The sequence below is a fragment of the Mixophyes fleayi genome, chromosome 3 (assembly GCF_038048845.1).
Source record: "Mixophyes fleayi isolate aMixFle1 chromosome 3, aMixFle1.hap1, whole genome shotgun sequence".
Lineage (NCBI taxonomy): Eukaryota > Metazoa > Chordata > Amphibia > Anura > Limnodynastidae > Mixophyes > Mixophyes fleayi.
The window spans coordinates 333,283,631-333,308,153 of NC_134404.1; the positions used below are offsets into that span (position 1 = coordinate 333,283,631).

A 24,523-nucleotide genomic window follows, 5' to 3' on the forward strand; every position below is an offset into this window, starting at 1 on the left:
TCTCTCTCTTTTCTCTCTCTCTCTCTCCCTCTCTGTTTCCTTCCTCTCTCTCTCTCTCTCTATCTCTCTCTCTCTCCCCCCCTCCCTTACTCTCTCTGTTCCTTCCTTCCTCTCTCTCTGTCTCTCTCTCTCTCTCTCCTCTCTCTCTCTCCCTCTCTGTTTCCTTCCTCTCTCTCTCTCTCCTTCCTCTCTCTCTCTCTCTCTCTCTCATCGAAGAGAGGCCTAAAACTTTATTATTCTTGTGATTATTGATAACACCACATATAAACTGTATTCTTTGTGGATGATACATTAGAACCAGACACTTTACTGGCATTTAATATTAATTATAATAACCATAAAAAAAAGTTAAATCTTCTATGTGGGATTGCTGCTTTAATGTTATTGCTTTAAGCTCACAATCTTTAAATACATATTTCAGATATAATTATATTAACCTATATATAAATAGTCCATAAATATACATAGTAAAACTATGCTATGTACTATGTATTATTATCAAGTATGCACAATATTTATTTATCACAAACAATAAAGCACGCTGTTCATCTACAGTCTCCTCTTATAGAGACTTATATATGTGGCTGCTTCCTCATATTTGGCACTAGTGAGCGTTTCCGCTCTGATTTTGGCTATAAAAGACCCATGCTGTTATAGTTTAAAAGCCGGTTTCATAAGCTGAGACTCCAAAATGTTCTATATTTAGGCATATATCCGCTCTATCTCCCCAAATCAAGACCCCATCAAACTGTGACTGTCTTTAGAGAACATCTGGGGGTAAATGTATGAAAGTCCGTTTTTTTTTTTCAACTCGCCGGAAATCGGCGACTTTGCAGTTAAAATTTAAAGCGGCGATGGCTTGTAAAGGCAAACTTGCTTTTACAAGCCATCGCCGCTTTAAATTTTAGCTGCACAGTTGCCGATATTTACTAAGCAATTTACTAAGCTGCGGGTTTGAAAAAGTGGAGATGTTGCCTATAGCAACCAATCAGATTCTAGCTGTCATTTTGTAGAATGCACTAAATTAAATGAAAGCTAGAATCTGATTGGTTGCTATAGGCAACATCTCCACTTTTCCAAACCCGCCGTTTAGTAAATCTAGCCCCCAGTATGAAATACTTGGGTCCTGGCCCATAGGTTTAAAACTCCTGGAAGTAAATTTATCAAGCTGCGAAAAATTGGAGCTGTTGCCTATAACAACCAATCAGATTCTAGCTGTCATTTTGTAGAATGCACTAAATTAAATGAAAGCTAGAATCTGATTGGTTGCTATAGGCAACATCTTCAGTTTTTCAAACCCGCAGCTTGATAAATGTACCCCCTGATCAAGGACACTACTCCCGTTGCTGGTTAGCTGTAGAATTTCAATGTTCCTGATAAGATTAAATATTTCCTGAGAAGCGCACTGTTGCTGCCAATTAATTCCAAAATATAATAATATTAATAGTACAATAATATTATTCCTTTATAGGTTATCTCATGTCTTTTTTTGTACTGAGAATAGTGTGAAAACTTTAATCTTCAAAATGCATTTATTTAACAGCTTACAAAGGTTTATTTTTATTTTTTTTAAACGTTTTATTTGTAACAGCAGATGTCAACAGTACAGGTCATTGAAATTGTTGAATATGATAAACAACAGATACCACATAGAGGCATAAACAGAGCATACGAGATATTAAATGAGTAAAGCAACAACAATATAGAACTCTGGCGAACGTTAGGCGTTCGTGGTCTAGCATTATCATATATTAAAGATATCCAAAAAAACAGAATAGGGAGACCGTGTAGAATTGGGGGAAAAAGAGACGTGAGAAAGACTGCTGGTTTTTTTGAGTTTAAGTGGGGGGGGGGGGGTTGGTGATGGGTGGGGGGGGGGAATCAATCCCATCCAGAGGATTCCTTTGCTTGTGTAAAATAAGAGGGAGAGAGTCAAGGTGGGGAAAGGGTGGAGTGTCAGCCTTGTGGTCGAGAGTAAAAATAGAGAGCAAAAGGAGAGAGTGGGAGAGAAAGTCAAAGAATGAGAAGCAGGAGGTTGGGGCCAGTACAGAGGAAGAGCAGGGGATTCAGAAAGTACCAGGCATTATATGAGTACTCATGTCTATTTATAAATACTTCTGTATACGCATCAGGGTTATTGTGTGTTTAATCTGACGTACATCACCTTCCCTGGTACCCACTGTCACAGACCATTCCTGGCTTTTGACTTTTCCCCCCTGAAGTTGGCAGCTATACTGCGCCCAGTTGGTGTTGATTCATCTCTCGCTGAGAAGCAGCACTTCAATACGGATTAATGCGTGGGGGGGGTGATTCATCAAACTGTCTAATATAACTCACTGCTTGGTGAATCAGACGCTTAAACAACTTGGCTTGAAGTGATATTTTCTTCTGGGCTATAAATAACACACTCGGCTCTGTGATCTACCAGCGAGCAGCGTTTAATTCTTCATCAATATATCAATGAGGTTATCAGTAATTCTACGTTTTTAATTTGACATCTAAGTGTATTTATTAGTTTTTATCCATTTTTTATCCATTCATTAGAGTTTATTCTCTGCACCTCTAGGTTTGGATATACAATATCTGCTTGTCATCCAATCCTATTCCTTGGTTTGTTTGTTTCTTCAGAACTTAGTTTGTGCAGTTGCATTCACAGTGTGTCTTTATTTACAGAGGACTATTAGGACTAAATCATAAATTTCAATATATATCAGTCTTATTGGAACAAGAAAGAGTGAGATTACAATAATATATTTTTACAGATGACTTTTCGTATGAATTTATAGACTTTACTTACCTTAAAACTCCGGTACTCGGTCTCTCCTCTCCGGTTACTATGGTAACGTGGTTTTGCGCACGCCCAACCTAAGGACCTCAACAAGACTTGTGTGTGTCACTACACTCTGACGGACACTTGTCACAATAACTTTATCAGTCTAATATGCGGTGTAGCCATAGCAACCAATCATACTCTTGCTTTCATCTTCTAACCTGTAATTGATCGTCAAGTTGTGATGTGATTGGTTGCTATAGATTTTATCATCTTTGTGCTCATAGCACCATTGGTGTCTTGCACTCGTGTTGAGTCAGCTTGTGGCCTGCACGCAAGTGGAATGAATCATTCAGTCTGCTCTGCTCAGTGCTTCATCATGAAGTCCTTGACGAGTGGGAATTTAAAAAATAGCATAGATTCTAAATCCAGCGCCACCATCTAACTAATATTCCTTGTAATTGTAACAACCACCAAGGATGCTCATATACCAAAGCAGTATATTGCTTGTATGGTGAAAAAAACATCACTGGTTAACTAGGACAAACAGCAAAACTTTTTTTCTAAATAGGTTAGATTGGTTACAGCTACCTACTGGTAGCAGCCAGTTGGGGGGATTCTATTCACAAATTTGTTCCCAGGCTGCTCCGTATCTCTTTAGGCTCGATAATCATCACCATATCCCCCTTTTAGAAATGATCATAAGCCGCAAAGTGGTTTTAGGATAACGAACGCACGCAGCTTCTTCCTATACACTCGGAGGAGCTCCGAAAGCGTTTTGAAGTCATGATGATATAGATAATATTAGTGACTTCATAAATACAAGCTTCTCTTCTATTCCTCTTGGCTGGGACGTTGCAGTTTCATACACAGCTGATCTCCCTTAATGTTTTCTCTGTGTTGACAATTAAGCAGATGATTCTGTCTCCAATTACACAAATTAACAGAACATAAGTTGGTGAGGGAGGAGATTGGGAGTTACCAGCTCCTGTACACTCTCAGAGTACTCTGATAACACAGACACACAGGATGTCTTATTAGTGAATAAATGATTATTTTTAAGACTAGGTAAACGAACAGATGCTTCTGTCGTTTTACAGATTTACCCAGATGATTATAAATTAGTATGAAGTGATGGTAATGTCCCATTCATTAATCTGCAGCAACGTTGTGTGATTTACGGTGTAACTTCATAACTGAGACATTTGCAGCCCTTTGTGATAGAATGAAACGAATGCTATAGTCTGTTTTTTATGTCGTTTATCCAGTTGTGTTTTTAGCAGTTCTGCAGATTTCTTCCAATGCTACATTTGCAGAGTATGTTGCACTTTAAAAAATTGGGAAATGTTGTTTGTCCTGCTAAATTATTCAGTGCCGTCTTCTGGTTCCATTAGAGGAGGAGGAATATTGAACGGATTGTAGATTGGTTTTAAACGTGCTCTTGGGGACCGTCCTTAGGACATTGCAGATAGCCAAGGTTGTCCATCCCTGAACAATGTGAGGAGTCTGTATAAGCACTGCTGCGAATCTTATTGAATTTGATAACCCTCTCACTATATAGTACTTTGGGAGAGTGGTTTAGTGCTAAAGGGTTATAGGCCACATCATTGGTGCAGGTTTTGGGGGCATTGGGGCGCAGCTGAGTCTAGAAAGGACGGATAGCCTTAAGAGCTTATGGACATTTTGCACTTCACTTTATTATATATTTTCTCTTAACAGCATAGTTGCCAAATTTACCCCTTCCCTCCCCTCCGGGAGTTTCGAGGGGGGAGCTCAATTAGCAAATGAAACAAACATACACAGACCGAGAGAGACTAAGGTCAATTTAATAGCAACACGGGGAGAACATACAAACTCCACACAGATAAGGCCATGGTCGGGAATCGAACTCATGACCCCAGCGCTGTGAGGCAGAAGTGCTAACCACTGAGCCACCGTGCTGCCCAATCAAGGCCTTTGTGCCGCCCTCTTCACTAGTAAGTGTGGAGGATGCAGGAGGGTGACCCAAAATTCAGGACTCTCCCAGACAGCTAGCGCAACTTAGCAGCAAATATTAGAAGCTACATAAGTTTGTTTGTGACCAGGGCCGGATTAAGGGAATGGAGGCCCCTGGGCTAAGGGGGCCTCCATTCCCCTGTGAGGGCCCCACCCCCGTGATCCGAGCTGCCTGCCCCCCCGGCACTTACCTCCTACTCCGGCGCGCTGTTCGCTCTTTACTGAGGAGATCTCGTGAGAGTGAGACTCACGAGATCTCCTCAGTAAGGAGACTACAGTGCGCCGGAGAAGGACTGCAGTGAAAGTGCTCAGCAGCACTGATCGCGCCGGGGGCGCTCCCGCCCCCGACCGATCAATACTGCTGCTGAGCACTTTCAAGGGCCCCCTGGATGCCATAGGCCCCTGGGCTGTAGCCCAGTTAGCCCTATGGTTAATCCGGCCCTGTTTGTGACTCTAAATTGCTCCTAATGTTAATCTGGATTTATTTTATCTTAGAAACTTTTTTTGTTTTTTTTTGTGACAATCATAATCGCTACATTAGCCAAATTTTTAGCCCTTTAATACATCTTAACATTACTCACAATTCACCGACAAAGAGAAAGGTGGCACATTAAGGAATAGAGACTCTAAGGAAAGTAGGAGCCGTCGGCCTCTGTCTATGTGAGCGTTAGTCTGGTTACTGTGTTGCTAGCTGATGTGCCTTCCGTAGGCTGTGAGCGTACGTAGTATTGTTGTGTAGAGACTATTTCCAGCACCTCTGAGTTAAATATCCTCATCGCAGCCATAATGCCAATTATAGCCACTTATATAACAGGCCGTCATTTACTGTGGTGCCGTGGGGTGTACGTGCTACCCGGACCTGCAGATGGTCATATAAAGGTGCTGCGGGGGCTCCAGCGGGCTGTAAGATCACATGTAACGCTTGCTTAAATTGGATCTTATGTAGGTGTAATGGCTTTTAATAGAACGCAGCCTATGGCGTGCCGTGCCGCATAGAGGCTCCTTCAGCCTGATCAATAAATAGCATACATCCAACACCTGTCATTCCGCCCTCTAATTTTAGACCGGTGAGAGTGAACTATACGGAGATATTGAATTGTCTTAACGTCGCCTGCACTGTGGATGGAACAATCAGCAATCAGCCTGTGATCTCTCCTATATATACCTTTGTTCCGAGCAGCTGTGCGCTGTGTTCCGAGTCCTGCGATAATGACGGTGCGTTTACTGGGTCAGAGCAGAACATGTAGTAATTAGACAGCAGGGACCCTGCCTTATAACAAACAAGGGAATGTCACCCTGACTTGTAACCCTCTATCTGCGGAGCTTTAAATAGTAACAGCCGTTCACTGCCTGTATGGAACATAGCGATCGTATGTGTTTCAGGGACACTGTCCTAATTTTTAAAGTTACCCCCCCCCCCCTTTCTCCCTAACACCTGGACACTCAAAATAATATAACACTCAATCACTTTCATTTCTCTTCCTGTAAAGCTTATTCCTTAGTAAAGACAAACCAGCATTGTACAGTGTTTTTCTTTTCACTTGATCTATGTTCTGGTTGGTATTTCATTTTACGTTCACGCGGTACTAATTCCGCAGCGCTGTACAAAGAACTCGCTCACATCAGTCCCTGCCCCATTGGAGCTTACAGTCTAAATTCTCTAATACACACACACACACACACACACACTAGGTCAATTTAATAGCAGCCAATTAAACTACTAGTATGTTTTGGTTTTTTTTGGCGTGTGGGAGGAAACCGGAGCACCCGGAGGAGACCCACGCAAACGCGGGGAGAACATACAAACTCCACAATGATAAGGCCATGGTCGGGAATTGAACTCATGACCCCAGTGCTGTGAGGCAGAAGTGCTAACCACTGAGCCACCGTACTGCCCTGTTCTATATTAGAAATAATTAAAATCTTCTGTTTATTTCTCTCTGTCTGACATACTGACACCACAATTACCAGGCTGCTTGTGTGTCTGGTGTACTTGGTGTGTCTATACTGGCTGTGGGGTCAGAGGTTAAGTAACGACGGGACTTATAGCTAAAACCTGTGATTATCTAGGCGATGAGAGAGTACGTGGGTCATTTCTATAGCGGAGGTGATGTCATTCTGAGTAATATTGTAGTTTTTGGATGAGATTTTTATTTGCTGTTTTTTATTTTTTGTGCTGCCAAGACCTGTGGAGCTTGATAGTGAGAAATACATAAAAACTAAATGCTTTGCATGAAGACGATATAACCCAGAGGAACGCTGTTCACAGTTATACTTTCTGGGGTCTGGAAAAAAGTCAGATGGTGGGACTTGTTTAATGATGGTGACGTAACCCATAGCAAACACTCACACTGTAACTGTCAATCTGATTGGTGTAATTTCCGTACGGTTGTGCGTGTGGCCACGTGTTATAGAATAAGCCCCGATTAATGTGTGTCTGCTGTGTGCGAGAGGTTGGCAGCTGACTCTGTATGAGCATTGGGGCGCAGCTGAGTCCAGAAAGGAGGGGTAGCCTAAAGAGCTTATGGACATTTTGCACTTCACTTTATTAAATATTTTCTCTTAACAGCATAGTTGCCAAATTTACCCCTTCCCTCCCCTCCGGGAGTTTCGATGGGGGAGGTCAATTAGCAAATGACGGGGGGTGGGGCCAAAATGACACGACTCACCGCAAATTGCGTAATCATCATCAGCTATTTATATAGCGCCACTAATTCCACAGCGCTGTACAGAGAACTCACTCACATCAGTCCCTGCACCATTGGGGCTTACAGTCTAAATTCCCTAATATAGACACAGAGAGACAGACTAGGGTCCATTTTTGATAGCAGCCAATTGACCTACCAGTATGTTTTTGGAGTGTGGGAGGAAACTGGAGCACCCGGAGGAAACCCACACAAACACGGGGAGAACATACAAACTCCACACAGATAAGGCCATGGTCTGGAACTGAACTCATGACCCCAGTGCTGTGAGGCAGAAGTGCTAACCACTGAGCCACCGTACTGCCCACTCTTAACCACTGTAAGGTGCTGGAGAGTTGGGGGCGATTTTTAAGATGGTGGATACAGAAAGTAGAGAAATCGTCCATTTATTATTTAAATGTGACTGCACACATGTCTCTTACCATTGGTGCTTGGTCCATATATAGAAAAAAAAATAAAAAAAAAATATATATATATATATATATATATATATATATATATATATATATATATATATATATATATATATATATATATATATATATATGTGTATGTGTGTGTTCTAATAATCAATTTGTAATCTCATTAAGACTGTCTTGTCTAGGGGTAGGGGGGAGAAAGCGTTTTAGATCTCATGACCGTTATGGTGAAGATAATCTGAAAGAAATATTGTTAGTCCGTCAGTGCTCTTCCCATTGACAGGATACTGGATCCCCGGGGCTTCTTGTGGGAATGAGATCATTATATTACAACACACGGCCAGTACTGGCTCCGGCCGCGGGTCATCCTCTTCTGTTCATCTGTCCTTGTAAATGGACTTGGCAGTTTGCAAATTTAGCTGTCAACATTTAAAGGGATTTATTGCTGAGCAAATAGACTGAAATGAAAGGGATTTGCTTATTGCTGCAGACTTGTCAGCCACACCCACTGTGCAGTTGTCGGCACTCCCCCTTTTCTGCTGCATTATAATTGTCTTTGCCAATTGGCAGCGCACTAAGAGAAGGAGGAGCCTCGACAACTGCACCATGGATATGGTTGTCAATGCAGAGATTTACTTCAATAAATACAATGTTTCCTGTGTTTTCTTTACACTCCTCCTCCTCTCTACTTCCTGCTCATAGCTCAGTGGTTGTATTAATAATAGATATAGATGCCTCTCCTCCTACTAGTAGGACGATTACATCCATATGGTGATTATAGTGCAGTCAGCACTCACTTCCTCTCTGGCATCCCAGGCTTTCTTCAGCTCTTGGCTCTCCTGGGATCTGTAGTTCCACAGGTCTCCCGCACTGTTATATAGGAACCAGGCATCGTGAACTTCTCAGATTCATACAGTCTTCTGTCGCTCTAATGTCTCTCTTATTCATCTCTCTATCTCTCTGGGTTTTCTGTGCTTCTGTCTCTTGGCCGAACTTCTGGACATGGTCCGGCCCCAATCCACCCAAACTCCTCCCACAAAGGCCCAATTTGTGGCAAAACTCCACCTACTTTCTCATCCACTCTGCTCCCTTTCATGTCTGTGGTCTGGGACAAGATCAGGACCGTGAAATGAAAACCAAAACAACCGTAAGCTTAATTACAAATATCAAAACAGGCATTAACACATTACATAGGTATTTGCCTACCTTAGTTTTAATACCTGGTAGAAGGGTCTCTACTCGCTTTGTACATCGGACACTGCAATTTCACCGTATTGGTCTGTGCAATATAACCCGAACACCATCCGGTTGGATGGGGAAAGTTGGTGAATAGAAACTTCCAAATCGCTCCAGATTCCCAATGGGATAAAAGTCTGAGCATTAAATCGGCACCAATTTTATTTACTTACATTTGTATTTAAGTCATTCCAATGTGGATGTTGCTGTTTACTTTGTGGCTTTGTCCTGCTGGAATATAAAACTTCTCTCGAGTGCCGACTGCATGTAGGTTTTCCTTCAAGATTTGTCTACATTATATTTTGTGACCCTCAACTGTACCCTCTATTTTGACAAGTTCTTTAGACCTGGGGCTATATTTACTAAACTGCGGGTTTGAAAAAGTGGAGATGTTGCCTATAGCAACTAATCAGATTCTAACTATCATTTAGTGCATTCTACAAAGAATCTGATTGGTTGCTATAGGCAACATCTCCACTTTTTCAAACCCGCACTTTAGTAAATATACCCCCTGGAAGCAAATAACCATCCTCATAGCATTATGTCCCCACCATATTCTCTCCATTTCTTTATGATGAACTTGGCTGTGCCCCTAGTGATATTGGAAGTTTTGTAAATCTTCTTATATCCTTGCCCTGGTGCTTTTCAGTAACCTTTTCTTGGACATTAAATAATCTTTGATCTTCACGATGAAGCTTCTCTTTGGAAATGCACTAAACCAACTGCGGGACCTCTCAGACAGGTGTACTCATTTTGAAATCACTTGCGACACTTTATCTGTCACTTATATGACCTCTGGAGACAACTAGTTGCTTGAGGACTTACTTAGGTTGTATTTGACCTAAAGTGATGAATACTTATGTAATCGTCTGTTTGTTTGTTTTTATTTGTAATTGATAAAGTAAGAGCCTTAGAATTTTTATCTTTACAAATAATAAGTATATCTAGAGACTTCTCCAGGTTCTACTCCTCCGTCTGTCGCCTTTCAGTGCGTTGACTGGTAAAGAACAGGTTAATGCTGAGTACATTTTAAATATACACCTATTCTTCTCCTTTCTCTGGAAGTAGAGTTTTATGGCTGCCTTTGTCCCTTCTCCCACTCTCATTAGAGAAGAAATGATTAGCTGAGCTATAAAAGTTAATAACTTGCGCGGTTCCATGTGAAGAGGTCTTATATACACAGTACTGTGAGGCCTTTCCTAGAACTCTGCCTCTGCTGATAAATGTCCAGCTAGACAGCCGTTTTATGGGCTGTCATAGTCCTGGCTCTGGGAGACATATGGAGAAGTCACGCAGCAAATCACAGCTCCCGAATTCACTGTACTTGAAAGGATTCTGGTGAAGAAGATGGATGTGATGTCTTGGTCTCATGCGCCCTATTACCGCCGCTCTCAAACTATTATACGTGTCTGGCGGTATTTAAATGGAATTAAACCCAAAAATAAAAGAGTTCGTTCAGTCTCTTCGGACTATGACAAAGATTCTTTATAAATAGGATAATGTGTTTCATACTGTAAGTTATTGGGATATGAGGAGTCCTTTGTCCATATAAAAGTGTGAAGAAGCTTTTATACAGGTCAGGACTCACTGATTATAAGCAATGACATTAGCACTCACTGTTTATTATTATTACCATTCATTTATATAGCGCCGCTGATTCCGCAGCGCTGTACAGAGAACTCACTCACATCAGTCCCTGCCCCATAGGGGCTTACAGTCTAAATTCCCTAACGCACACAGACAGACAGAGAGAGAGAGAGAGAGACTATGGTCAATTTGTACTTTTGGTGTGTGGGAGTTTGGGAGGAAACCGGAGCACCCGGAGGAAACCCACGCAAACATGGGGAGAACATACAAACTCCACACAGATAAGGCCATGGTCCCAGTGCTGTAAGGCAGAAGTGCTAACCACTGAGCCACCGTGATCACTTGTGTATTATACAAGGGAGTACTTGACTACTTTTAGCCTCCCAGTAGCAACCAGAGGGTTTGAAACTACAAATCCAAGTGTGCCCAGCCAACCTTGGTATATATTGGGTAATGTATATCTGTTCCATCGGTGTCGACTTTCGGGAGCAACCATGATGATCCCTCTGGATTAGGGTTGTACTGTGTTCTGCATGGTATTAGCAAATACAATGCCTTGACTTCTGCCCTGCCAGTCTTCATTTCTTGGGTGTTAATGTGGTGTAAGTGCCTGTTATAATAGTTGTAGTGGTGTTTATGTAACCAAGTTTGAAGTGTCCATGTGCGGGTATCTTTGCATAAAAGAACAAAACAGCCAGAAACGTATTTGTGATGTGTTCTCGTGCGTTACACAGGACGTCGTTAGATGTGTGGCTCTATTTGAAATCGGTTTTAAATATAAGCCGTAAATATTTCTTTCCCGAAGCAAACATTGTAGTCTGCCGTTCCCGGTGTAGTCAGATCTATTATATGATTGGATTCAGCTTTATGTTGTACAGACCCCAAACAGACACTAGCAACAGAACACTGTATATTCAGTCACAAGTTATTGTGCAGTACTAATGGAAGAAAAACAAAGATTAAGTGATCTCAAGATTAGTACTTTCTTCTTGTGAGTCACAGATCAAAGTTTTATTATGTTTGTTTTCAGACTTGTTAAATTGTGTCTTTAACCTCTTGATGACCAGATGTTGCCTCATTTGAACAGAGCAGTTTTCACATTTCTCTAGAAATTTTTTAACTTTTTGTTGTATTGTTTATTTGTCTTTACATAGGACAAACTGGGCTTTCGTTTTGTAGCATATTGGGAAAAAAATGTGTTTGGCTATCCACAAATGTATTATACAATTTGTAACATGTATAAGAAAATCACATAAGCTTATGTTAGAGCATGTTAACATGTGACTTGTAACATTTACAAGGATATCACCTAAGCTTATATTAGTGCATGTTAACATGTGTCTTGTAACATTTATAGGGATACCACCTAATCGTATGTTAGTGACTCCATGTTTGGGCTCAAAAGTCTCTTTACCAACATATGAATTTGAGCTTCTGATCGGCACAGATTGCAAATTCAGTTGAGCGATTACCATGTTCAGATCATTGCCCGACCATTATAATGTGGTCTGTTCTGATCGCCGTATGGCTGGATGTTTTACATTAGGCCACATAGCTGTATATATGTGTGTCTATGACTAACTCTGACAGAGCTGCTCTGTGATTGGCCACATTGACCTGTGTGTGGACAGCTATGTTATTGTTTCATCCTATTCAATACATCAAGCTCGTTAAACGGTCTGACGTGTGAACATGGCCAAGGTGACGTTCTGCTGGTTATATCATGTGTTCTTCTATGACCTGTTGTGTATTGAACTCTGATCTTGCAACGGACAAGTAGGAAATATTATCCTAAGCTGAACTTTATCATTTTCTCCTTTATTAACAGTTGTTTCGAGAAGTCCGAATAATGAAGATCTTAAATCACCCGAATATTGGTAAGAGTTCTTGTCATTATAATATATATATATATATATATATATATATATATATATATACATACACAAGTTAACCCGTGCATGATACTCATGCATTCTAGTCAAATCAAGCTACTTAAGGTGTTAAAAAGGTTCTTGTCATGCATTTGGGCCATAGCCCAGGCCTCAACCACCAACCACTCCCCACTGTCACCCCCGGCAACCACCAACCACTCCCAACTGTCACCCCCGGCAACCACCAACCACTCCCCACTGTCACTTCTCCTTCAAGAAATATATATATATTTTTTAAATCTTTATAAACACTTTTAACAATTAACAAATTAAATTAACAAATTAAAAACATCTTAGTATACCAAATTTCAGCCCTTTCTGAATTTTTTTTCCCACACACACTAAGAATTTAGTAGGTCAGTGTATAAGTCCGCCCAGCAGGTGGCGCTGCAGCTTGGTTTTATTTTTTACACACACAGACAGACTGACTAACACACGCCACTAGGCATTTATATATTATATATTATATATATATATATATATATATATATATATATATATATATATATATATATAATGTATACGTATATGTCTATTGAACACTGCCTGACGTTACCTGAAGAGAAAGACATTTCATATTTCTGTATTACACATTTACTATTTATGTCTTTATTTTACAGCGTAACCATTTCACTAGATAGCCTTGTTCTATTGCAAAGGGCTGCACAATAATAAGTAAAATGTATAACATCCATCCAATGTATGACTTGACTGCCTTCATGTACTGGTTGGGTACAGGGGTACAGGGCAGGACAGCAGTCCACAGATGTCACTTATGTGGGACAAACACTATTGTATCGCAGTCAATGCTGTTGTAATTGTCTTGTTGGCCCAAAGTGGAACAACAGAATTGGCCTAATGTGACTTTTATACTTTGGCTGGTTTTGCTCTGCATCATTATTAATAATAGATGGAGTTTACCTGAAATTGATGAGAATGGAATAACTTATATAATTATTATATTAATAATTTCCCTCTCCAGTGCTGATTCATGAGTTCTTTAGCCAATAATTTCTACCTTAATTTGACCCAATTGCCATAAAAATGGGATTAATATCCTTAGAATGGTCTTGTAGGACTTAAGCCAGTGATTGCTAACCTGTGACACTCCAGGTGTTGTGAACTACAAGTCCCAGCATACTCTTCCAGCAATAAGCTGCTATATTTTGGCAAAGCATGCTGGGACTTGTAGTTTCACAACACCAGGAGTGTCACAGGTTAGCCAACACTGACTTAAGCTCTAGTTTTCGTAGCCCATTCTCACCTCAACTAATATATCCCTATAGTAGATTGCTGGTGGGATTGTTCAGTAACGCTGACTGATAAATAGAACTTTGTATTTTATTTTATCTTGGTGATGTTTGCCCAAAACTGTATGTTTAGCCGGGAGGATATTCTTCTTCTAATATAAAAGCCATGGTATCCTCAACATTCTTACATGTCTCTTATATACAGGACAACATCCGGACTACAGTGAGAGCATACAAGGAATCACAGGTTATTGTAACTCGTAGAAGTAACTTTTTCTCCTTCATTCTTTCAGTAAAACTTTTTGAAGTCATAGAAACCGAGAAGACCTTGTACTTGATAATGGAGTATGCTAGCGGAGGTATGTATGTTCTCCATGCGTGTGCATGTTACATGTATAAGATATATTAGAACAAACCTCATATGTCTGTGTTGCCTGAACGTTTTTGCTTTAGTGTGTTTACCAATCATTTTATACTGGTGTATAAGTGTAACTTTTGTATAGTTTGCAGTGTTTGTGTTGCCTATAATTTTGTAATTCCAGCCGGCAGATGTTTTGAAATAACTGGTGTCCGGCCTGATCCCCGTGAAACGTTTCGATTCCAGGTTGCTGTATCACGTTATCTTCTCTGTTATTGATCCATCAGTTTGCCCTGATAATAAATTCTGCCAGTCAGATGGTAGCTTACCCGCTATCATCAGAGACAAACGCAGGATTTGTAGAGGGGGGTTTCCACACCACGCCGCCAGTGGGCGTGACCAGCATGCATGGGGGCGTGGCTATAATTTTAGACAGTGCTTGGCTGCTCTCCAACTTTTCCTATCCCTATAATATACATGGGCAATGCTGCGTGCACTACTGTTAGGTGCACGCAGCTCTCCCTTTTCAAGCAGAGCCGTGTGAAGCGGGAGCAGGGTCCAGCCGCATCAATCATACAGTGCCTCAGGCTTGGAGGGGGATTTCCAGGCACTAGGAATCCCCCCCTCGGTTTGCCTATGATCGTGTCTAACGCTTGATTGTGTGGATCTTATCCTGAACGATTACTCACATCGGCCAACAGACCAGAATTGGCGTAGCCGATTTGCCTTGTACCATATCTGCACACGTGTTAGGTCATCAGATGGTAAGAAAGAATGAGGCTTCTCGCAATAGGGTCAGTCACTGATATGTATGTATCATTTATAATCCTTTCACTTGGTCTGAAGTCATTATATACATAAATGAAAGTTATGCACATAGATACAAAGATTCTTATTGATCTGAATATTTCCACTTATTACAAGACTTTATTTTACTAACTCTGCAGATACAATATAATGAAATGCCGAAGGATTAGATTTATCAGAGCTTCTATAAAGGAAAAGCAAAGGTGTTGCCCATAACAACCAATCAGATTATAGCTACCATTTATATAGTGCATTCTAGAGAATGAGAGCTAGAATCTGATTGGTTGCTATGGGCAACACCTCATGACTTTAATAGAACACTCCCAACCTGAAAAAAAATGATAGAAATGATTAAACATTGAGGGGCCTATTCAATTCACTGTTTTCAAGTTTCTTAATACACATGAAAAATCAATACAGTGTCAGCATCACAAAAAGAGGACATTTCACCCTATGTGATTCTCTCAGAGAAAGTACTGTGCATGAACAAAATGGCTGCCTCCATTGTGCGCTTTAAAGTGTGTGGTTCAAATCTGCTGACAGATAGGGATTCCGCTAAATGAGACTAAATACTTGTATTCTGTTGTTGCATGTCTCAGTACACATGTAAGATCACATCCATGTTGTCGAGGGGGCATTATTTATAGCCCCTGGCAGCTTTAACTGTTGCGCAACTTCCCGTCTCTTGTGGTTGTAAAGTGTTTCTGATGACTGTCTGCTGTGTGTGCCCTTAGGGGGGCTAACAGACCACTGACTGTTCTCCATACCTGCAGCGCTCATGACAAATGAATTATTTGTGACGCTAGAAGCTATATACAGTCATACATTGCAAAGATATGACTTCATCTTTACACTCAAGAAAAAAGATGCATAGTTCTTAATGAAGCTTTAAGCCTAAAATGTAACCTGATTAATAAGAACGTAAATGGTTTCTTGCCATGAGAGACTATGCAGGAACACTATAGGCAAAATTTTAAATGCATGCGTGAAACCAATTAAAATAATATGTTTCTGTGCATCGGACCTGATATATGCTTCTGAAATTCCTCCCCTACCTCCTCTCAACAGCTTTATATTGTGTGTACTTTCCAAGCCAGTGGTATCAGCAGGCGGCTGTCATGCCTTCATTTGTGGCCCCCAGCTGGCTGCTCCTGATCTTATTCTCTGCACATACTGTCCTCAAAGAAGACAAGGTTGGCCGTCACTGATCAAATCCCTATCATTGAGAGTAGGTTAACGTGCTGTAATTGGAGAGGGCCTAGCTAATTGGAGTTGGGGCAATTTTGTTAATTTACACAAATAAATGGATATCAAATCTACTGCACAGTTTTTACTACTAAGCTCTGATTCATGATTGCGTTATAATTATGTGTGCCTACGAGGAAGCAAAATGTTCCGTAATTCCGCTGACAGGGGTGCTTTGAGCAGGTTAAATTCAGTATTGACGCAGACAGACACTTACTCACTGGAGTCAGGAAGGAGATATTCTCCTCGTGTGATATAATTTGCCAACCTGGCCCTGTGGTTTGAATTTAATTTTGTCTAGATCAATGCAAATGTAGTAAGTGAGGCTGATCAGCAGTGATTCAACAAAGGACTGTGTGGCTAAGAGGTAGGCTCGGATTAGCTTCCATAATGTTGTAATATACAGGTCGTTTTCTAAGATTACAGCAGCCACAGTCACAATTTCTTGATAAAGAATACTGTAATCGGTCTGTTTGCTCAAGATAAGTCATATGTCAGGGGTCAAAGTCACCCTTGCTTGTATCCAGTGTTTATTTGTTATACAAGTCTGTCACTGATCGCTGATATCTATTTATCGTCTGCACACACTGACGGCCGCCATTTTGTAGCCTGAACCAATATTCAGACTATCAACTCACTTAGATGTATAGACATCTCTGAGGCATGAGGCATATTGCCTTAATGATGTCACTTTTTCCTTGCAAATTGATAGGCTACATTCTCATAAATATTGCTTCCGCACACAAAATGGCTGCCTCCAGCATTAGCAGGCGACGGGTAAACTTGAATTGTGCTACCTGAAAAATACACCTGCAGGTCTGCATGTTATATATGTAGTACCGCACCAGCGTGTTCTCTGCTTGCTCCCTGCATGTGTTAATGCACCAAGGAAGCTGGTGAGGAGAGCTGGAATACCTCATGTATTTTACATGTACTTGACGTCCTGCCTCGTCCCAGAATCCCTTGCCTTTTCATGGATGCATTTACACTTATTCAGCTCCACAGACGGAGGTGGAGCGCTGCATCTGGCTTTTTTGCTACTGAAACGCCACAAGACGCTCCTGGTGTGACAGGAAATCGGGTTTTCCGATCCGGAAAATTTTGACGACCTCTGTGACTCAACCCTCAGCGGTATGCCGTCTCACAGTCCTGTAAACAAAGATATGTTGACTTGTAAGGAGCAAAATGATTGATGCCTTTTATGTTAAGTTAAACGTTTTAGAGAAAACTGAAATACAGTATTTTCCTCACAGCGGACGTTGCCCATTTGTGGGCTGAATCCATGACTGCAACTTGCCTTGAGAAGTGAACTAATGAGATACTTTATTTATAGTTTGTAAATATTCCTGAGAAAGCAGCCTGTCATTTCACTAGGAAATTGAGGCCTGAAGCCCCTAGTGAAGTCGTATAAAGTTTCCCAGGGTTATTGGTTCAACCCACAAGATGGCTGCCTCTGCTTGTGTAAAGCAATGGGCACAATATAATGTGTCATCATTTTTGTCGCCCCTCTGTGTTTTGCTAGATCCCACCATGCTACTGCTTAGATCACTCTGTACCTCTCAACATTCTTGATTTGGAAACTGGTACGGTTTAGGCCCCTCCCATTGCGCTCACCCACGGCACCTCCAAATTGTGAAGGTCCGCAAAGCTTTTTCAGCTGCGAAATCGAGACTGCAGCCAAAATCAGGACTGTTATGGGTCAGTATTATATTACTTGGACTGTCAGAAATGATATAATAAAGGCATGCAGTACGGTAATCTCCACATCCTGCCGGATGGAAATAAAATGCAAATAACACTATGAAAATCTGTGATCTGAGAGAAGTGAAGGCATCTCTGCGTTAACCTAATTGTACGTATATACTTTTAATGACTGCTTTGGCAAGGGCCTCATCCAGCTGCGTAACCGGCCAGCAGTTGAATTCCAAGTCAATCAATTCATCCCTTATTAAATTACAGCTGCATCAGCATTCCCCAGTACATTTGGTTACATACGGCTGCAGCTTATTAAGCATTGCTGGGAGAGAAGAGCGTTCAGCCTGGGAAATCTCAACCGGTTACCAGTTTAATGATTCATCATGGTATTATGTCATCAAGAAACGCGTCAGGTTTTTTTTGTTTTTTTGTCTCGACCCAAAACGCGATCTCACTGATCAGCTGCTGTAATCTGATGATATCTGAAATAAAAAGATAATGGTCATTTAGCATTTCCCCCAATATATATCAATATGGGAAAGACAGAACAAACATAATGCTTTTCCTTTCATAATATGTACAAACCTGTGACTCTCCAGGTGTTTGTGAAACTACAACTCCCAGCATTCCCTGCCAGCTATTAGCTGGCTATCTACTGGCAAAGCATGCTGGGGCTTGTAGTTTCCCTACACCTGGAGAGCCACAGGTTTGCCAGGCCTGTGCTATACTGAGGGGGTGCTTTTGCAAATAAGGGTGTTCTAATGGTTCCAACCCCTTTAAAGGCATATTATAGTGTTTATAAGTGCAAATATGCAAAGACAATGAGTTTCTATGTACTAAATAACTTATTCATTTATGTTTTACTCAAGAGGTATTAAAAAATAAACACTGTTAATGTACTTTATTTTTTTACTATGATTACATACAACAACCACAAAACCACGGCATCCTGTCCCTAAAAATTCCAGGCTGCAGGCACTTGCCAGGGCTGACTTGTGGGTGAGTGAGAGCTGGCAGCCTGCCTACCTTACATAGTACAAGGCAAATATCGACACCAAAAGGACACTGCCCCCTAGTGGACATATGCTCATGGAAAATGGCGGTATACTTGTTCTGCAAAATGTGTTTTACAGGAATGTTTAATTATTATGACCACTGAAAGTACCTATTTAGTGATGGCTCTAGCTCCTAATGAACTGATAAGCTACATTCTCTGAGTACACAAAATGGCTGCCTCCAGTTTGTGTGGGTGACAGGTCCTATTCTATTATTATTACTTTTTTTATGTCTTTAACCATCAAATAATATTTAATTCCTAAAATTCCCCTTCAGAGAAGCTTATATTTACTCCTCTAAACACCCACACACCTTGTGATTCACTTGTTCCTTTTTTTTCAATTTAGATTGCAAGCTCTTGTGACCAGTGCTGTCTTTCACCCTTTTGTCTTGGTTGTTACGGTCACCTGAAAGTTTTAACAAACTATTCATTGTTGCATAAAATATTGGTGCTTTGTAAATGTTAGATGCCACTTTTCAGGTGGGTGAGGGGAGTAATATATATATATATATATATATATATATATATATATATATATATATATATATATATATATATATATATATATATATATATATATATATATATATATCTCTATATATGTATATAGATATAGATATAGATAGATATATATATATATATATATATATATATAGATAGATATATACATATATATATAGATATATAACTACATAACTTGTAAGTACTACTACAGTAAATCCATTGAGAAATGTTTTGTTACGGTGATTGGTTGCAGCGGCAGTGGAGGAGTTAAGGATGCTGCAATATCAGGAGGTAACTTTGATAAATCATTTCTTATCTAGGGATACAAATGATTTGACAAATCTTTCACTGCAGGTGTCCAGTCATGACCTGTGTGTAATAAATGTGTTTATTTCTTGCAGGCGAAGTGTTTGATTATCTAGTGGCCCATGGGAGGATGAAGGAGAAGGAGGCCCGGGCGAAATTTAGGCAGGTAAAGGAGGAAATAAATGACTATTTTTAGTCTGTCTGACGTCTTGTTGGATGGACGGTTTCCTGGTGGTCTGGTCTTTATTAACCTCTGCTCACCGCGCACTGATTCCTGTGTGGAGCCTGTAATATGACGTCCTGCGTAATACGAGCTGGGGGCTTATGGTGATATTCTGAAGGCTGAGCTATTTTTAGGCCCGTGTTAATAGCTGCTGATGAGCGGTTTGTTTCCTTGGCTGGTTACCACACCGGACCAGCTTCCTTTCTCCAGTGACGAGGGGAAAGCAGACTCTGGAGTAGATTTACTAAAACGGAAAAGTTGAGGTGTCGTCCAGAGCAGCCAATCAGATTCTAGCTATTGTTTATTTAGTACATTCTAGAAAATGATAGCTATAATCTGATTGGTTGTTTCAGGCAACACCTGTTCTTTTTCATTTTAGAGGTTTTAGTAAATTTAAACCTTGGACTCCATGAGGCCTCGTTGCTTCCTCAATGTTACTCCCCAAGAGATGGGCCTCAGTCTTTCAACTTTTCTTATAGTCTTTCAAAAATTTGCATAAAGGGGCCTACATATGTTATAATTACATGCCGACAGGCTAGATACTATTAGAAAATGTCATAATGGCATGCATACATGTTTTCTGTAAATTTGAGAGCCACATCCGGGCCGCAGGCCACCAGTTGGACAGCCTTTCCTATGTCGACATGAATATTTGGCACGGTCAATGGCCATTTTGCACATTGAAAGTACAATTACACACAAAATTAAAGTGTTCTTTTCATATATACGAAACATTGCGGTAAATATATAGTTCACCATTAACCTGTTTTTTTTTCAAGCTGCTTTATTGAAGAGTAAATGGTGTTGCAATATTTTCTCCCCCTCCTATCCCAAAAAGCAGAAAAAAATAACACAAAACCGTGCCACGGCTCGTAGCCAGTGGAATAAAGGATGCTGATTGATATCGATCAAACACCTCCGTGTTGAAATGCTAAACTATCCTTTCTGAAAGTACATCAACCCACAAACCCTTGAAAAATTCATGAGTGTTTTTTTTTTGTTTAGTATAAATCACTGTGGCAGGCTATATGAAGAATATGGGATTTACTATTTCCCCTTGTTTTTTTTCCTTCAGGCTGTTGTAAATGATTAATTCTGGACTACCATGGCAACCACAGGCACATGATGTAGTCAACAGAGAGGCTCCTTCTCCCCCTCTGCTATCACATGACATGTTGAGAGCCTGTGTCTGTGGTGCAGACTGTCTGTGTCTGCAACCATTTTTGTTTTTGCTAAACAGAGAGCTCCTGAAAAGTAAATAATGATTTGTAGGAGGAGAGTGAAGAAATGGCGCATGCTTAAAATACTTAACTTGCTATTTAAAGAAGAAAAAATGTGGAATTGTTTCTTTAAATGTGTGATGTAACCATGCCTTTGTTTTCACCAAGAGGACAGGTTAAATTTAATTAGGTATAAACACTTTAGTTATTTCACTTGTTTTGATAGTTTATTTATTAATGTCCAATATTGAGTTAGTTTTTGCTTTACTTTTTATTATTATTTAAAGTAAAAAAAAAAAGACAATTATCGACCAAATATCTTTATTTTATTAGTGTAATGTTTCCAGGTCAGGTAGAATGTTTTGTAAAGTTTGGAAGTTGAGCCTTTCACTGATGTTCATGATGGTCCTACAAATGGGCCAGAGTACAGATGTATCTTGAATAAATGTTTTTCCAACCGTTTATTAGACCAGACAAATGTATTTTATTCCCCCCCCCCCCCCAATCATTATGTTATTAGATCAATCCTTACAGTTTAGAAGATTTGCTGCATCATCCAGCTATAAGGTTGCTCTGTCTGTCACTTTGCTGCACTTCTCAGTCTCCACAGTGCAGTGTAGACAGAAGATGCAGACACAGCTGGATGATGCTGCAGTATTGTCTGATCTGTGTTTTTTAAATAGGCTTTAGAGTAAAACGTGGCTACAAAACACTCTTGCGTTATTAGCCAAGGATCATATTTCTGATTATACATAATACATATGTACAATATCATTCACCGTTATGTTGTAATTTATGATAATGTACTATATTATATTATATTATATTATTGTGAGTACTAAAGCCTCTTTCACACAGGAGTATCGCCTGAATGGGACTCTCACAATGCTTCTGTGTGTTCTGGACAGATGGAAATGTCATTCAGAATAGGGATTAGAGTAGATCGCAGCCCATATGCTGACTATATACAAGAATGTGAAACACCCAGTGATAGAATATTGCTGTGTAAAATAAATCTGAATATATTGGGCTCGGGTTGGGAGGAATGTGCAGTGTTCAGTAGGCCTCTAGACTAACTCCAACAAGATGGCCATTGACCTGGCAAATTGAATAGATTTGGATGGGTGCACCCTTACCTGGCTCTTAAAAGACTGCCTGCCCTAAAATCCAAGTTACATATGTACATTCCCGTACCCTGACAGTAGTTATTTAATTATATAACGTTCATTATTCTATGTATCCAAGTGAATAAGTGAATTTAATACTTTTTGGTGCCACAAAATATAATCCTCTACTATTCATTAGAATAGCAAATACATGTTCTTTATATCAGGTCTTACTGGCTCTTAAAATAAAGTTATACTTATAGGTTTTAAAAGTGTAATTTTTTGTGCTTGCCAAATACCAAGAATGTGCATCAAAATATATTTTCAGCTATATAAACGTAAATCCCCCCCCCCCGCGCTCTTTCATACTTGCCAACTCTCCCTGAATGTCAGGTAGGATCCATGAAATAGGGGTGATCTCCCTCACTCCCGGAAGAGTCTGGCATTCTCCGTGATGCTGAGCCAGTACAAGACGTGGTTGGCTTCGCCATCTGTGGCATGATGACACAGTTCAGAAATTGTGTCCTATGTCCATGTATTGATGCCTATAGAGGTGGCCATTTTCATGGAGACCAAGAATTAATCATAGACTTACGGGTAAGACAACATGACTTCAGTAATGGAGACAGAAATGTAAAAGACACTTCAGTCTCTAGAGATTCATTACCTGCTTTTCTTTAACGTATAGTTCCCTACTCTCTCGGAATGTCCGGGAGACTCACACATTTCTGGGAGACCTCCCAGGCCACCGAGGGAGAGCAGGGCAACCTCCCGGTTCTCACCCCGTCATAGATAAGAGGTGGGGTTAATGACGCAAATATTGCATCATCTTAGCCCCGCCCCCTGCTGTAATTGCCCAAATTGTGGTGATCATTTTGGGGCGTGGCCAAAATTATGATATTTGACAAGCCCCGCCCCCACATGCCCACCTACCCCAGGATCTTCCTGAAGCCAACGAGGAAAAGTTGGTAAGTATGTTATAATGTGCAAATTATATTAGTCCAAAGCCCCAAATTGCCTTTTGTCATTCGCTATATTCACCAGGTTTTCCTTTTTCCTTCTGTCCCACGTACCACCACTGGAATGCTGGCCTCTGTGTGGAGTGTACTTAAAAATGTACTTAACTTTTTTGTCCTTGTTTTTCAATGCCAACAGTTCATTGTTATGTAGCTTCTTGTCCATTATTTCCCCTCATTGAAGTCTTGCTAAATAATTAGCACAAACGGTTGCTAACGCACCTGACGGTACAGAGTCCCTACGCGAGTCGGCATGGGAAGGGGTGTTGCACCCAGGAGGACTGAGGGCACTGAGGAGAGAGTTTTCAGTCACGTGATCTTGAGAGTTTAATCTTATACCTGAGATCACTTGTTGGGCAACTCATCATTTCCTATGTACTTTTTTAATATTATAATCTCCTCCAGGCAAGGCCACAGTATAATCTCCTCGCATGAACTCCAGGCAGTTATTCTGCTCCGTAGGATTTAATAGGATGAGCGATTCTGGGCAGGAAATGCTCATTAAAATAGAATCACAGGGAGGTTTTTGTTTTCCTTTTGTGCGATTACTCTCATGAGATTAATCCCATAAGGTCTCGTTGTGATTTGTTAAGTGATTAATCTGATAAGAATTTATTACATAGACTATAAATAAAACGATACGGCAGGGGGGAGGATGTTTCCGTCCCACCCTCCCGAGGCCATCGTACGGTACGGCAGGGGGGGAGGGTATATCCGGCCCACCCTCCCGAGGCCATCGTACGGTACGGCAGGGGGGAAGGGTGTTTCTGGACCTTCTAAAATCTACATAAAATACATAATTATTCTAAACATATCAAATTATAACTTAATCAAATTACTAAAGTGTTTGTCAAAAACCATTACTCATTCATTATAGGGAATAATACACTTCCTACTTTATAACATAAGGATGTTTAAAAGTTACCTCAGCGCTCTGTGATTTTACATTATAGCTCCAACCTTATTACAAGCTACTGACTTCTGTTACCAGTTGCCAGCGAAGATCTTGCTGACAGGAAGTTTGGCATGCATAGAGAAAAATGCCTCCCCCTTGATGACATCTATCTCTGATATGAGCGTGACCAGCTACAAA

General features: G+C 40.5%; 1 protein-coding gene across 3 annotated transcripts in view; it reads left to right on the forward strand.

Annotated features, from left to right (window-relative positions):
• MARK1 (microtubule affinity regulating kinase 1) overlaps window positions 1-24,523 on the forward strand; it is a 108,248-nt gene that overhangs the window by 59,555 nt on the left and 24,170 nt on the right. For all 3 annotated transcript variants that reach the window (XM_075204279.1, XM_075204277.1, XM_075204278.1), the window contains exons 4-6: window positions 12,541-12,589; window positions 14,187-14,252; window positions 19,961-20,031. In XM_075204279.1, coding sequence (XP_075060380.1) covers window positions 12,541-12,589; window positions 14,187-14,252; window positions 19,961-20,031 — 186 coding nt within the window. The remainder of the gene's footprint in view (window positions 1-12,540; window positions 12,590-14,186; window positions 14,253-19,960; window positions 20,032-24,523) is intronic.